At 39.2% G+C, this 16,971-nt stretch overlaps 1 protein-coding gene across 7 annotated transcripts in view; it reads right to left on the reverse strand.

Moving 5' to 3' along the window:
• The window catches only part of MET (MET proto-oncogene, receptor tyrosine kinase), a 93,017-nt gene that overhangs the window by 53,144 nt on the left and 22,902 nt on the right, over window positions 1-16,971 (reverse strand). For all 7 annotated transcript variants that reach the window (XM_061467669.1, XM_061467668.1, XM_061467666.1 and 4 more), the window contains exon 5: window positions 4,367-4,558. In XM_061467669.1, coding sequence (XP_061323653.1) covers window positions 4,367-4,558 — 192 coding nt within the window. The remainder of the gene's footprint in view (window positions 1-4,366; window positions 4,559-16,971) is intronic.

A 16,971-nucleotide genomic window follows, 5' to 3' on the forward strand; every position in this document is an offset into this window, starting at 1 on the left:
CTGTGCCATCATGCTTTGGTTCTCGTGCCCTAAGCCATTTTCAGTCCAGAATCTGTTGAGACATGACAGTGCATTACCATGTTTTGCTAACACTTGGCTTCACAGCCAGAGCTGGCCCATGTCCAGCTAGATTGGACACGACTGCCGCCAGAATGTGGCTGACGGCATCTCACGAGTATGTATGCCCATGAGAAAACCCTTTCCTTACTTCCAGAAGCAACTGATGGCTGTCCTACTGGCCCATGAAGATGAGAGGGCACATGGGGGAAGTCCTCACTCTACATATGGCCTAGTGCTGCCCCACTGTGCACTGAGTTTCACTGGTATAGTCAGAAGGATGGGATGGCCCTGCTGCCAGAATTGCATCTGAAGAGAGTGGCTGCCCATAGTAGTTGTAAAACACAGAGTGAAAAGTTCTCTATCACTCTCTTCTTTATGAAGAGGATAGAGAAGTTGGTGCTCTGCTCGCACCAACAAGCAGTGCATTTGCTTGGGCTTTACCTTCAAGCGTAGGGAGCGCATGCAGTGTTCTGCTTCCAGGCATAGCGTTATGCTGAAAACCAACTTCTGCACACGTGAACGGCATCGATCTCTTGTTCATTAAGGCCAGACCAAATGCGAGCTTTTCAGATTAAATCCTGCAAAACTTTCCCATATCCCACTCTCCCCAGAGCTATCAGAAAGATTTCCCTTTCCTGAAGAACTTTGCTCTTTTCTTCATAACTCAAAAGTCACTCTCTGAAATAATACCAAGCTCCAGGCGGGGGTGGGGGGTGGGCTTGGGAAATCACACTGGTACTGAGCAAAACCAGACAATATTTTATCTCAATGTATCACGGGGGTTTTTATTTTACACACCATAATTTCACCAAATTCTGCCTGGTATTGAAAGTGTCTTTTCCAGTTGTGAGTTGTATTCTCAGCACAGCTTCTTTGGCTTGAGCAGAGCAAGGCTGCTCTACATCAGCTGAAAATCTGATTCGTCAACTATAACAGTGTGACTGGGTGCTGTTTTCTAATCAAATAACCACTGTGAAATACCTGATTCACTTTACACCCAACAGCTGTACTTTCAGTCTCTGTTCCCAGTCACACTCTGAAAACAAGCACAATAAGAAAGGCTGAAACAGCTGCAACTTCTCAACAGAAAAGAAAAAGGGGGGGGGGGGGGGGAAGCTTGTTGTCAGGCTCCAGCTTAGGAAGGAAGTAAAACCATTTTTCTTTTCTGTCTCACCCATGTCAGCTGTCTTAGAAAAATTATTACTGCTCTGTTTTGTAACAGAAACTCCACAATATTTGGTAAACTACAAACTCCAATCTATTCATGGCCAAATACAGATTTAACATTTCTGATGGAGCCAAAATATGCTCAGTATGTCAATGGGCTGCAATTACTCTCCAGGAGAGCTTTGGAATTCACCTCCTGGCCCCAATTATCCTCCTTAAAAGAACTCATGAATCTTCTGTATTTGGACCATCCACATTGACTGCATTTTAGTTTTAGATTTGGGCTGAAAAAAACAAACATTTAGTGAAGGAGGTTGTATTTCCTTCCCAGTATTAGTGCTTTCCAGACCTGTTTAAGTGAATAATTCTATTCAATCAAACTAAAAGTGCAAGAAGAAAACAACAGGTGACTAAAAACATACCTGCTTTTGCATTCTGAATATTACTGGCTCCTCAGATTACTTTTTTAAAATAAGAGGAATATAGGTTATAGTCTGAGCTGGACCTTTAGCACAGTTTTGACGGGTAATGCCCTAAGTTTCAGTGGAATCACTTGTAAAGATAGGAACTGTAATATGTCTCTAAATACTTCAAAATTCCAGAATCAGGTAGCTATCATCTACAGAAAGAAAACCTTTGTTCTCAGAAACTACATGCTAAACCTTCTGTTGACTTTTGTAGCAATGCTATGCTATAGTCATGAGGTAAAGAGAAAAAAATGGATGGAGACGGAAATACAGACAGATTAGGGGGCAGTAGGAAGGCAGAAAGTGATGAGCAGAAGAAATGCAAAAGGAAATGGAAAGATGGCAAGAAAAGGGAAAGAAAGAGAAGAAGGAGAATCAAGTGGTTGGCTGCTAATCATGTATAAGCAAGAATATGAGAAACATTTTCAAACAGATTTCTTCAGGTTCAGTACCAGTAGCTTGCTGCTGCATCCAGTGGCTGCTACAGCACAGGCTCAGAGCTTCAATTCAATTTTGGTGACATGACCACTATGTTTTTAAACATCTTCTCCCCCCCCAGTGTTTCATAACAATTAAAGGAAACCCTAAATTAAGACAGCAAAAATGTGAATTAAATGTTCATTACTTTCACCAAGCTGCTTCATATTTGGGCACTTCAGGGTGCAGTTGTCAAGAGACAGAGCTACTGTACTACTTTTTCTTCTAATCTCATGGATGACTGCTAATGCTGAAATTGATGTCACAAGCTAAATTGTCTAAATATGGTGAGGTTTGGTATTTCAAAGAGGATACAAGATAAACTGAATTCACTGGAAGGGCTGGGCTTATTTTCTAATTTTAGAAACCTATATATGAATACTTTTTTCATTTGCTTTTAAATAGTTGGCATGAAAAATTGTTCGCAAGATGCTAATACAGTATAACCAGTTTTAAAACAGGTTCCCTGATAGTTAGAATTCTGCAGCTAGTGTTCTCTGGAAGCATACCTATCTGAAGAGATATAGTTAACTCTGAAGAGGTACAAGTTACAAGGAGACTGCACTGGAAAATTTATTATTTGCATGTATAAACAGCTGAAAATGTAAGTGCAAATGACTGTGCAAAAGTGAGGTGCTTAAAAAGGGAAAACCTGAGGCTTCTTTGCAATATGTTCCAGCAGATTTGTGAATGAAACAAAAAAGAACATCATTATGTTTCTTTGCTGAAAATGTGAGGAAGTGTTTGGGGATATTTTTTGATAAATTAAGTCACTGTTAGATTATCCTGATTTTTTTTAACCCATTATACTTCAGTAATGGTTGTTTAATAGCTCAATTTTTAATGATCTCCATCTCATTGCAGTTAATAGCTATATTTCCATAGAAACACTGCAGATCTGCTTTAGTTGGGCATTTGTTAATGAACATGTTTGAAAGCATTTCCTAGATAACTATTAGTGAAAAAAAAAAAAGGATTTAATGTAAGTGAACATTAAGTTCTGAAAAAAGCTGTGCCTTCTGTATGCAACAGACCTGTAGCCTTTCCAAGATCATTTAAAGGCAAAACAAATACTAACCTTTTTATTTGGAAGTAGCCTCATCAAAGGTAGTCATTATGCTTATTCTCCTGCTGGCTTCACCAAACCCTCAAAGAAAGAGCTCCTACTTATTACAATGTGAGTCCAATGCTGACTTCCCCCTGTAGCTCAAGCTAATCTATTTCAATGATGAGAATATTTCTGCTAATGGCAGTATGCAGTTTACACAACAGCCTTTCTTTTGATCCGTAACTGAACCTGGAACGGGAAATGTATTCTGGAAATGTTTTAATTGTTCCTTGAGTTAGGCAAATATCTGAATGAAGTGTGTGGTGCAGGATTTGAATGAATAATTTAGAGAATGCTACAGATAAAAACAACGATGCATAATGCTGCCTTGTGCTCTCTACCAAACCTCCCTAAAAGCTTTGTGACAGCCGAGAAGAAAAGCTGTAAGACAGTAGTTATTAAACTGTATTTTGTAGATAAGGAAGTGGCTTCAGAAAGGTTAAACAAATTGTTCATGTTTGCTGTGTGAGCCAGTTACCTATATTTAAGAACAGAGCATAGGCTGGTCCTGTGTTCAGTAGGTAGATCTTAGCATTTGGCTTTCCTGCACTGAAGACGAACTGCAGATTAAAGTCATGGTGGTCATAACTGAATGGGAAGTTCAGGTAAAACTGGCATGGTTGTCATTAAACATTTTATTAAATTCTTATCATTTAGGGGAAAAAAGACATGATTTTCTCCAGTTCTTCATCTGTCCTTTATGGTAAATCACCTCCTTCCCTGCAGGAGCATTATGGATTTGCATTATGGGGCAGGTTCTGTGCACTGTCTGTACATGAGATAGAGATGGAGGTGTAGGATTCCCTTTGTCCAGAAAGGGTGCATATACTGGGGACAGTAGGTAACCCTATTTACAGGAATGAGCAAGGGCCTGAAAATCTAAGACACACTTAGAGAAACTTGAAAGCAGGTAGAAGAAGAACAAATCTCAATTCTACAGATCTGAGTCACAGGCTATGGGTACATTAGCAAGTAATTTGGTGCCAGAGGAGTGGATCAGTACATAGAAACAAGTCATGCTGAAGCTCCTGCTTCTACATTATAAACTGTCTTGGCATTTTTTATTATGAAGATGTAACATATTTACCTGCATGAAGCGGCCCTCTGAAGTTCCCAGATTAGCAACAGTAAGGTTCCCTTTGGTGAAGACAGATATTGAAGTTAAGAGGACACTGTTGAACTGGCCCATGAACAAGTCAACCCTCTGCAAGGGAGTCGTAACTTCTAAGCGATATTCATCATCTTGTGCTCTGCAGTATGAAGCATTTCTTGAAAAAGCCTGTTAGAAAATGAAGTACAGATGAGTTACTGTCTTTACGAGTAGGAATAGATCTTTGTCAGAGTGAAGTCATTTAGCACAAATGCATTTGACCAAAAGTATTTTAAAATGTTTCAAACTTAATTGCTTCATCAGTTATGATGTTCCATGAGGAAGGCAACAGCTTCTTAAAGTTACAGGCATGTTTCTTTTAACTTTTTTCTTTTTATCCTGTCTGTTGGCTATAAGACATAGGATCTTTATTTAACCAGATGAGATGTGTAGAGGAACATGTATCAAGGTATCCTTTCTCTTAGTGACTTACATAACGCTGCTTCTTCAAGGGTCTCAAAATTCTTTGGCTGCAAAGCCTGCCCAGTGACACACCTGCGCCTAGAACACTGATTCCTAGAAAATGATGCTCTGAAAATGCTGCAATTTTTTTTAACCTTTTTTTTTTGCACTAAAATAACAATTTCCAGTACTCTTCTCCTCCTGTTCTCTTTTCAGCACCTTTTTTCAGTGATAAAACAGAAAAGAGGAGAAAAAGATGGAGAAAGAGAAAAGGGAGATAAGCCAGGAGAAATATGCTTCTGATTGTACATTTGAAAGAAACGATGGGGAAGAGAGCTTCTTATAATTACTTAGGCTACTGTATTGATCATCTATGCCTTGTGCACTACTTTGTCCAATATCTGTATGTCTTGAGTGTACTATAAAGTTGCTGCATTTGTAGGATTTTTCTCTTTCAGTTTGGGAATAGAGATTACATGTTTTTAGTCTTCATTGGAAAAATTCTTGCACAATACAGTTTAAATTATCGCTTGAGAAGAATATAACCTGCTGTCCTGACAATTCAATAGTACTCTATTAACTGATAATTCCATTACTATTGATACTACATCATCTGTTTTCATGAGATCGTACAGATAACAACCAGGAACACCTTGAAGGATCTCTAACCAGCTTAAATTTGGAAGTCATCTAGCATTTTCCCACCGTGTCCCACTGTGACATACTTTATGAATAAACATGTAGGGAGATTATAAAGGATCTTATGGTGGTTCCCTCTGCTGTAGTCAATCAAGAGCTTTGTTTTTCCTATGTTTTCAATTGATCTGTTGTTGTTACAAACATGTTTTAAAAATTTGAATTAAACCTTTTAAAGAAAGTCAAAGTCTTTCCACCAAATTCATTAGATCTGGAACATACCCTAAAGAACATGTAGGAGTAAAATTTTATTTTCTTGTTTTCTAGATTCAGGTGGTTTTCCCTCAAAGTACTATGAGAAAGCATACAATACACCAAGAACTTCTTGCTGGCTTAACTCTGGTGAATTCCAGGAAAAGCCCAAGGCATTGAAAATGCTATTAACAAAATGCTAAACCTAATAGCTCAGCCCTTTGCTGTCGAATCACAACATTTCTGAACTGTGCACAGCAACAGCACTGGCAGGTGAAGCTTTCTACAATCTCTAGGAGCTGCAGCCAGCACTGCTGCCAGCTTTTCTCCAGGTGCCCTGTCTATTTACTGTATCACTTAGGTAAAACCCTGTGTAAGACCAAACAAGAGCAACTGAAATCTCTGCACAGCGCCTTAATGATGCAGAAAGAGGGCTTCTAGATTAGACCTGATACAGCAGTGACTTAACAGTTTGTTAGCCACATGCTAAAGGGTTTCCTATATTAGTTTTGGTATTAATTGTTAATGTATGGTGTGTTTTGGACTAACACTTTTCACTAGGAACATTGAATACACTTTAAATATTATTTAACCCAGTATTTGACTGGGTTAAATCATCAACAGACAAATTTAGCTTTTCCTTTTTCTGGTCAGCAAACAAGCTAAAAGCTTTATTCTTTTGCACTCATATCCTACCCAGTCTAAAAGTATTTCTGAAACATCTGTGCAAAGATTACTCATACAATGAGTATGAACAGTTCAAGTGAAGAAAATGTACAGTTTTCATGCTTTTTGAAATAAGGCAGATTTGTGAATTTACCCTCCCCCAACCTGGGATCTCTGCTCTTTGCTGTAGCTCCTTTTCTTCTGTAAGCAAATGGCTCTGGGGAGAGATGTTTCTGCGCTAAACTTAAAAAAGTACTTCCTCCTATGCAGTCATCTTGACACAATTTAAACATCCTGACATGCCAGAAGAAACCCTGTTCAAGCCCATTTTAACAAGTGGCTAAATTTTCCTGCTTGCCCTAACACCTTTCCTAGCTTCCCCGAAGTCAGTTCAACCACAAAGTCAGCTCAGCCTTCCTCAGAGATGTCGTAATTTTGGGTATCTGCCCAAGACCTGCAGATTGTTCCACATATGGCTCTCTTACAAAACCTGGCGCTTCATGGATTAACCATAATGTAAGGTTAGCTGTTTAAGAAATAGGAAGACTTTGATCTTTGAGTAGAAATGCAGAGATTAAAAGGCTACTTAGAAAACTAAAGGAAGATTGATAACACAGAAAACTTCGGCAAAGAAGCTGCTTTAAATTAACTCTTTGAAGCCTGACTCCCTCCCTTCTTTCCCCTCTCTCAGTATACACGAGTATCCATTTGGCTGCCAATGTGGAAAAATAACTGATGTCAGATGATGCACTCTGGATATTATGCCAAGTTCCAGTGACAAATCACACAACTATTGAAATGGACGATTAGAGTGGGGGTAAGTGCTCGGGTTGGGCTATACTGCTTCTCTTGTAGGATGAGAGGTGCCAGTTGTGCCTGTGATTCATAGTGAGGGCTTTGTGAAACTGGTGTAGGTGTGCCACTGGAATGCAGTGAGGTGTGAGCAAGCCCTGCCTCTCAGAGTTCAGATGGGTAGGGGATAGCTATCTTATTTGTTCATAGGGGAAGTTGTGGTGTTTTGGAATTTACCCTTGATTCTGTGCACAGAAGATGAATGCACCTAAAAAGTCCTTCTAGATAGACATCATTGGGCTGGGCTATTAGGAGCTATCACTCTTTGGCAGTTAACTGATTATTTATATGTCATATTCTGTGAGTATAAAAATAATATTTTGGACAGAGTTGTACATTTGAAGCCAAAACTGCAAAGCAGGGAGGAAATCTTCAAGTCCTGAATAAATATCTCAAAGAAATTCCCCAGTTAGGTCAGTGTCAGAACTAATCAGTCTAGTCTCTGGTCTGAATACAAGACTCCGAGGAAAAAAAAACAAACAACAAACAATAACACAAGATTTTAACCATAAACTTTTTTGTGAGCAAAAAATTGATATTTGCAGCAACTGCAATGTGGAGAAACACTCCTTCAGGCTCATCCTTCCAGAGCTGGCCAAAACCTGTTCTTCCTAGTTAAGTGTAAGGCTCAATTAGAAAGACATATTATGTGTAATGTCCTGTTGTTAAGTTTAATGTCTTAAATTAATGTCTTAATCATAGCAGAACATCTCATGCTGTCTTGTGAACGATTTGGAGGACATCATTAAATTTAAAATTTAATCTGACAAATTGGAAAAATGGTCTGAAAGACAGTAGGTAAAATTTCCTAGTGTCAACTGCAAAATACTACAGTTACAAAGAACTCAAGTGAAAGCAGGAATAAGCAGGAGTCTTATTTCTTGCTGGTTTGTTTATATCACTTTTAACTTGGTGGCTGTCAGGAATCAGATTCCTAAGTATCAACTTTTGTTTTCTGCTATGGATCCTGGAAGTATCTCTCAAGACAAGTAGGTACCCACAAGTGCTGACAGCATTTCTCCTCTGAGCTTTTCCATGTATAACATGGAGCAGAAGGAAACGAACTATTGCTAAATGAGCTGGATCCTTCTATCTGCAAATGGTAAAAATTTTTTTCAAAGAAACTGCTGTAGAGTGAATGGATAGATGATTCTATGTAACAAATTGATTCCCAAGATGATTAAAACCAGAGAGGGTGTATGAGTTGCTTATCTCTTCTGTTGTGGAGGTCAGTGAATTAAGATAAATAATAGAACTACAGTTTTCAGCAGTGTGGGCTATTGGAATTGGGCACATAATGGTGAAGAATTTAGAGGTACAGCAGACTCTGAACAGGAAGAGTAACTGTGAGGAATGAAGAAGAATCTTATCAGATTTTCCTCTCTAAATATCCTTGTGTATTTTTAGCCAACACAGCTTTGCTGTTGCATAACACATTTTAATTTTCTGGGCAGTTTGCAGTATTTCTCATTAGGTGAGAAGTGTATTCGACCACTGCTTCTCCCCATGTGAAATACAAGAAGTGAAATTCTGGCCCCAGTGACTCAATGAAGTCAGGGTTTTGCCTGAAGAGGATGAGTGACTTGATCACCATCATGTTGGAGGTCTGTTAGAGGGCTGGATTTAGAACCTATATTGTCTGTTTCCTAGGCCCATACAGATTAAAGTGAGGGATGTTATAAATTTAACCTATCGTTATCTTTGAAAGGAATTGCACCTTAAATTTCATAAATCTTCCCAGCTGTCACATACCAGTCTTTTAAATTGTGAACTCAGTTAAAGATGACCACTAAGGTTCTTGTACTTACAGCTCTTTGACAAAATGGGAGAGAAGAAAAAAATAAGCAGGACAAACTTTCTGACTTCTGATACATTTACATGCTCTGATCGCTTCATGCCTTCTGTCTCTTCCATTGCCAAAGGGACTATCTCCCTCCTCCTTTCTTATGTGGTTTCATGCCATAGCTGGCCAGAGCGAGTAAAGAATAATGGAGAAAAGGAGAAACATATAAATAGCTGCCTACCATGCTATCACAATGGAGTATTTTTTTTCTGCAATTTACAAGACAGGAAGTTTGTGAAATGGACAAAATTTTACTACTAGCAATTCAAAAAAGTCATAGTCATATTGTTCTCACTATATACAACTGTCAGAGGATGTCTGAATTCTTTATTGTTATGAGCACATTCAGTGATGACACAGAGAAAAAAACATGGATGCATTTATTTTTTGGAAGTAATTGACCAGAAAAGAATCTCTTGTGAACAAACTCCAGCACTGTACAACAGGCAGAAGAGAAGCCAGCCAGAACTGAGAAACATGAGAAACAGAAATTCTTTGGATGTAGCATGCTGGCTTTTGCCAACATGATCAACTGCAAGTCTACAGGGAGACTCCTCACCCCATGGGTCACTATAGATGCAGTGTGATTTCCCAAAACTTGCTGCTGCATTTCCAAGAGAAGCAACTGTGGGTAGCAAAATAGGGTTGGCCATGCATCAGTACTAGTAACATGTACTGTTCAGTAGCACACGCACATGAAGAGTGCTCTTTACTGGCACCACCGTTACATTGCACTCATATTCATTTCACTCTGTTTATCAAATATTCTCAATTAAGAGATCAAGTCTTTTGTATCAAACTATTGCACCTATTCACACTGATAGGGGCAGTAAGACCTCAGAAAGAGAGATCCCAAACAGATGAGGCAGCTATTTGCAGTAGGGACTGCACAGAATCCAGCCTAGAGCAGTCTCTGGGGATATGCAGTGCTTAGCCCACTTGCTGCTCTCACAGCACAGAAAGACAGCTAATTTCCATGTTAATGTGGCAGTGATAGGTACTAAGTATGCTGAATTTCTTTCTTCTTCAAGCTCTATTCTTCTCAAGAACTCCATGTTCTTGAGAAATGTAACAGAAATCACTCAGAAATCACATCACAAGAGAAAAGCATTTGAAAACAGTATTCAAAATGCTATGCGCTTTGTAAGGCGCATTTCTGCAGAGTAGCACCAGACATCATTACCAAGCATTTCTTGTAATCCTAAGGAAGGGAAAAAAAACAAATAATAAATGCAACAGCTTGATTTTTGCCAGTGGACACAAATTTATGTGCTAAACACTTCCCATAGATGCAGATCGACCAGGTTTCTGGCTTCTTCTTGACCAGTGAAAGACAACTCAAGGGTGTAAGTGCTGTGAACTCAGTCCAGCATCCATGGAAAACTGAACATGCCTGGGGCAGGGTACTGGTTTCTCCTGTTTCTAAGAATTGCTGAGGCACTGAAGCTTTACTCTAAAAGGCTTTTAGAGCTTTTTCCTCTTTTTGTTTTAAAAAAGAATTGTTTCCCTCTTCTTCCTTCCTTCTCTTCCCAATATTCCTCATGTATTTGAAAGCAATTCAAAGGAGAGGTTTTTTTATATAAAATATAGAAGTATGTTCCCTTTCTGAGAATAAACGTCTCAAATCTCAACTGTGAAGTAGAAGACGTGAAGAGAAAACAAGCAACTGGAAACAGTCCTTTAAGACGGAAAACATCAGGCAATCCTAACTATGCAGTGGCCACTACTGTAAGTTGCTACAGCTTGGAAATGGTCCGAGTTACACAGGAAACCAACCCTTCAAAATACCACTCGTTGCAAAACAAGGAACAATTTAGAGGGAATCAGTGAAGGATTAATTATCTTTATGCTATACTTTCAATTTCAAGGACTTGATCTAGAACGCACTGAAGTCAAATGGAAAGATGACACAAATTTTTATGACCCCTAGAGAAAGAGAATTTTTTTAAAGAACTCCACTGATGTAAAATTTTTGTAGAATCACAGAATAGTTCAGGTTGGAAGGAACTCTTTTAAATGTCATACAGTCCCAAGGCCCCTGCCATGGGCAGGGAACCTTCCACTATATCAGGTTGCCCAAAGCCCCTTCCAGCCTGGCCTTGAACACTGGCCAGGGATGGGGCATTTTACATAGTATCATCCCTCTTATTCTTAATACTCATTGCTTTGATCTACTTCACTGCTAAATTTAGAGCAGGAAAGGAGGTTACTGAACTGGTGCTCCACTTAAGGCAATAGGTAAAAAACATCCATGTTAAATGTAATTAGTTAATACAAATTAAGATGACTACATGTTCTATTGTCAAGATCATTCAAACAGTTATTTGCTTTTGTCATTGAACACTGCTGCATTAGTTCTCATAATTTGGTTAGTGCGTTAGCACTAAGTATATCCTATTGATTCAGCAGATAAAATGGACCTAAGTAATCTTTGTATTTTGCTGATTTCCCTTATATTAATTTAGCATTTAACTCAGTATACAGATTATCAAAGGACAAGTGTTGACTAATTACACATTTTGAAGAAATAAAACAATGCATTGGAGCTGTTGTGTTGATAAAAATTTGTAGTGTACATCAGGTGCATTTTTCATAGAAGTCCTTATTTACATGGAAGCTGTGATGAAATTGAAAAGCTGTGATTTCCCAGTAGACCAGTTATCCTAAGATGATGCGGAGTGTGGAGACTCTTATTCCAAGACTGCATTGCACAACAACTGCATGTCTAGCCAAAACAGTGGTGCAACAGATATGTGGGATACAAAGGAGTCCAAAAAGTAGAAGAAAACCATGCAATTTGCCCTGATTTCCACAGGCTGTGTAACATCTGCCTGAAGAAAATGAAGCTCTTACTATCACTTCCCCCAAGATCATTGCTCTCTAACATTTCATTGTTTTCACCCACTCCATAGACTGTGCAAGTAATGCTTCTTTGTGACCGACACCGGTCTTCTGAACCATTTATGCCACGGATCGTCTTCCTTAGCAGTATTTTTTAATTTATTTACTGTGGGATTTGACTCTGGTTTTACTTGTATGTTTGGAGATGAGGAGTAATTCCACTCTGATGCAAAAGCTGTCTGAGGTCAGAAACCCACATGCCACCTAGAAAGTTCAAGTAACACAGCACTCTCTTGGATCATAATTACCTACTGTTGCTTTAGTGAGCAATAATGACGGCAATATGTGGTCCTGAGTCAGAACAAGTAGAGTAAGTAGAGAAACTGCTGAGGTAAGGTTGGTGCTGAGTGAGCTGAAAGGCAGATGTCTGCTTTGTCAGGATTTATATGTCTCTCCATCATTTGGCAGCAGAACCAGGGGAAAATTCATTGCTTATTTAGATGTTTCAACTACCTACCAAAGCCAGGTGGGATGAGTCCAGGACTTAGATCTGCATGAAGTGCACTGCAGAATCAGCATCTCTTTCTCTGGAACATCAAATTGTTTATAAAGAAATCCAGGGAGGGGCTGACAGTCCCATTGCAGAATAGCCATGAGCAGATTAGACAGGAACTTACTCTGGGGTAAAAGAGCCTCAGAATCTGGTTTGAACCCAGAAAAAGTATCTTAGATCTGAATATTACACATCTCTAGTGAGTGCCTTCAGTGTTACACACCTCCTGGTTGACATTTTGGACATCTTGTGGGACTGTAAAGGTTTCCAACTTTGAAAAGTTACATAGGATAATAAAACTATTCTTTGCCCAGTTCTAGTCTTTAGAGTTATTTAAGGGCCTTCATAAACCTGAGACATAAAATACACATGTCCAGATATCCATGCTAAAAAAACAAAAATTACTTTCTGCCTGAAATGATTTCTGTGCAAGTCCAGAGAAAAGCAGAAGAGTCACTCTTCTGCACTAATAACCAATATGGAACTCTACCTTAAGTGGAAGAATCTGATTAAAAAGTCTAGAAATGGAACATTATTAGTAACTCTGGCTGTGCCCTTTGCAGAAAATGGTAGTTTAACGGATACTACCTTTTCACAGAGAAATCCAGCTTTCACCAAGAAGATGATAAACCACCAAGCAGCAGCACTGGGAGGCAAAAAGAGACAGGCCCCTAACAGGACATTAGGAGGAAAAAAAAAATGTAGCTTTTGCAGCACTTGGGGACCAAGAGGTTGGCCCCCAAACTCCATAGCTCCTGGGGCTCGGAAAAGTCTTTAAAGATACCTACCACTCCAGGTGGTGTGATACTTTCCAAAGAAACTCCAAGACCTGCTTTTTCCTTGCCTTTCCTTGTTTTTGGGAACTCCCTTGTGATGGTGTCCACATGGCCAGTACGAAGTCCTTATGTTACACCATGCTATTTACCCCAGTTAGGGGGTCTTGCATGGCCAGGTACCTAGATGGTCATGTATCTATTGGTGGTGGGGAGCTGCGTGGTGAGCACACCCTGCCTTGCACTCCATCATACAGGGCAGCAGCCTTGGGGTACTGTCTGGGCTTTCAGCAGGCAGGCAGTGAGTGCAGAACAGGAACACAGATGCAGCTTGTCAGCTTACTATTATGGTTTAAGCCTGTTTGAAAGGGTGTCAGTACACATTGCCCATCACCCAGCCCCTTTTCGTCTACTCTTTTTCATTATCCAGTCCCTCTTCTTCAGGGTCTGTAACGATAGTACAAGGAGTACTGGGTTCAAACTTAAACAAGGGAGATTTAGGTTAGATATAAGGAAGAAGTTCTCAGCCATGAGGGTGGTGAGGCACTGCAACAGGCTGCCCAAGAGAGCTGTGAATGTTCCATCCCTGGAAGTGTTCAAGGTCAGGCTGGATGCAGCCTTGAGTAACCGGGTCTAGTATGAGCTGTCGCTGCCCACAGCAGGGGGATTGGAACTAGATGATCTTAAGGTCCTTTCCAACTCTAACAATTCTGTAATTGTATGATTCTATTCTTCTCAGACATCAGAACTCCATAGAGAAGACTGTACAAAATCTGTACGGTCAGGAACAGGCTTTGTGCCCAGGCAGAGTGCTGTATGCCATTTGCTACAGCATTTCCAGAGGAATATATGACTGAACCAATCTGATGGATTCTGATGCCTGACTTTTACGGAAAATATTCAGGCACATTCCACTCACAATATGAAAAACATCTCCAATACTGTGAGATTATCTAAATAAGCCACACCAACTCTTCCTAATCAGAGAGATGTGGTGTTATTTTTAAACCTGCCAAAAATTTTTAAGCCAAGTGGTGTTGGATGTTATGATTACAGGGCCTCAAAAGAGTTATTTGTCTCTCTTTATTTTATTAAATATTCCTAGACATACCCTTAGGATGACAGATCAATAAGTGCCTTTGCGGTTTCCTGATAGAATGCAGCAATTATTTTCTTCCATTACAATATAAGCATAACCCAATTTTACTCATCTATCATGTGTGTAATGGTAATAAAGAAGCATCACCATGTGTTTATTTTACTGTCACTTTATCTTTTGTTTTGGTGATCTTCTGTTTTCATTTCACGTTCTTCCAATTGTTTGTGCCTTTCAATTGACAGGAGTTGTGACCAGTTGGTCTTGCTTTAGGACACTTGTTGGGAACATGGTAGCAAAAGCCTGTTTCTCTTTTCCTGTGAGGTGAATGGAGTACTTTCTGCTTTCACATGAACTTAGATGCAGAAGAAACAAAGCCACAAGATCTTCACAGAGCTGAATTTGGATTTCATTTTTTAGAGGTGCTTTTCCATGGAAGTCAATAGTGATTGAAGTCAGGTATCAGAGGACAACTGGACTCCCGACTGTTTAGCACATAAGAGACACAGTAAGGCTAAACAAAGCCTGTAAGATCATGAACTAACTATTGACAATTGAAATGTATAGCTGAAATTGTCAAGGCTAAACTCAACCTCACTTAGAGAATCATGTTTAATCCACACTAGAGGTGCACACTACTGAACTATGTCTTCAAATGAAGTAAGAAGCATTTGTCACCCCCTCTAAGTAACTTCTCTGTTTTGAGGAGTACCATACCAGGGCTGATGGTGACTAATGGTGACCAAATAAACTCTGCTAAAAGCCTACATCCAGTTTTCTCTTCGTTGTGGGTGAGGAGATTCCTGAACAGTGATTCAAAACCCTCCACAGCAGCTACCTTTGTCCTGACTCAGGCAATAAAACCCTGTTACTATTACTCCAGCTTTTCCTTTTAATTCAAAGCCAGTTCTGTTTCCTCCTTGCTGTCACTCAAGTGACAGCCAGCTCTTCACTGAAGGAAATTATTAGGAAGTGCTAACTGGTCTGCTGAGGTACATCTGATATCAATCAGATGCGCCATCAGATTCACTTTTCCTATCCCTGACTTCAGTGAGCCCAGGCTTTGACTTAACTTGTATGTCACTTAAACAGAACTGGAAATATTTTATTTTCACTTTGTAAAGTTTTCCACGAGCACTGGAATAATTAAAGCACAGTTGTTCCTGGACTTACATCTTGTGGTTGGTTGACTCTGCTGTCCAGCTAAGCTCTGACAGAGACTTTTCCCATAGGTAATACCTGATTTGGTCCCTGTGTGTCCTTTTAGTGTTTGTAAAGGAAACTTCCTCAGTTTCCATAGCCTGAGCATATACTGGATCTGCCTCTGGATTCAAACGTGGATTCACATCTTTAAGATTTCTTATTGTTGCAGCTGTCAGGTCAACTGCCAGAAAGACAGGTACGTAGCAGCATTACCACATAGCTTCATTCCTTTAGGAAACAAGGCTAAAAACTGGACAATTTTGTCAACCACATCAAGATGAGTTGAGATATTTATTTTTTTTAATGTTTAGAATATGAGAAGCGTGAGTTGAGGAAGTATTTTGGATGTTTTATTCTGGTTTATTATGGCCTAATTCTACCTTCAGAAGCTCCAGACTAAATAGTCCTGAGGGACAGCCACTTAAAAAGATGGACTACCCAAAGTCCAACAAAATTATGTACAATTGTCTTGTGGGACTTCTTTTGATAACATGAAATGGCCTTCATCAATCAAACTCTAACTGTAAATTATCAGATAGCAGTCTCTTGCAAACATTGCTAAAGGCTCATTTTTCTTTTTAACGTTGAAGTTAGTGGTATACCATATTCACTGCTGCTCTGTTTTCACTGTCCTATGACTTAATCTCACAGTGGTCAGTGCCTTTCACTTGCATCAGTGTTCTGTGGTTTCATTCTCTCGACATCAAAGAGAAAGATCATCTTGGCTACATTACAAAAAGCAGGTTTTGAAATTTGCCAAAATAAACTCTCTCACAAAATAAATTGTGACAAACTCTCACAATTTATAAAAGCTTTCTTTTAAGTTGAAGATGACTTACAAAAGGGGAAAAATGGGTTATAACCTCATGTACGTTTTTATAATATACAAAAAAAGGGCCTAAGAAGAGTTGAGGGGTTTGGGACTCTTTCATTATTATTTTATCTCCAGCAAAATCAAGGAAGACCAGATTTGACATTCCTGACACAAGCATAAGAAATAACATGCTTTCCTCCTTCTACCTGCTCTTTCTCTTTCTTCACCTTCCAACCTTGTAGGTCTATTTTACACACCTGAGAAAAACAGGTGTATAAAGGATGCTTGGCAAATACTTGCCAGCCTTTTTAACCAATTAAAACCTGAAAAAACTCAAAGGACACTTTTTATTGGAGCCATAATGAGTCCTCTGGAATAAAGCAAAGGAAATGGAACAACAAACCTTGAAGGTCTTGATATTTCAATGTTTAGAAAACAATCCTGACAAAAATTCTGCCTGCCTTTATGCCATTTAAAGGAACCCCAAGAAATAACAGAAACATTTTCCTCTTTATCAGCTTAATGCAGCAGAAATCAGGTTTCTGATGGCATTTCTTGAAAGTGGGCGACTATAACAAACATGTCTGCAGTATAAGACATTCAGTTCTGAT

Source organism: Pezoporus flaviventris, unplaced genomic scaffold (genome assembly GCF_033815535.1).
Source record: "Pezoporus flaviventris isolate CSIRO_AGI_PZ_B2104156 unplaced genomic scaffold, CSIRO_AGI_Pfla_v1 ptg000045l, whole genome shotgun sequence".
Lineage (NCBI taxonomy): Eukaryota > Metazoa > Chordata > Aves > Psittaciformes > Psittacidae > Pezoporus > Pezoporus flaviventris.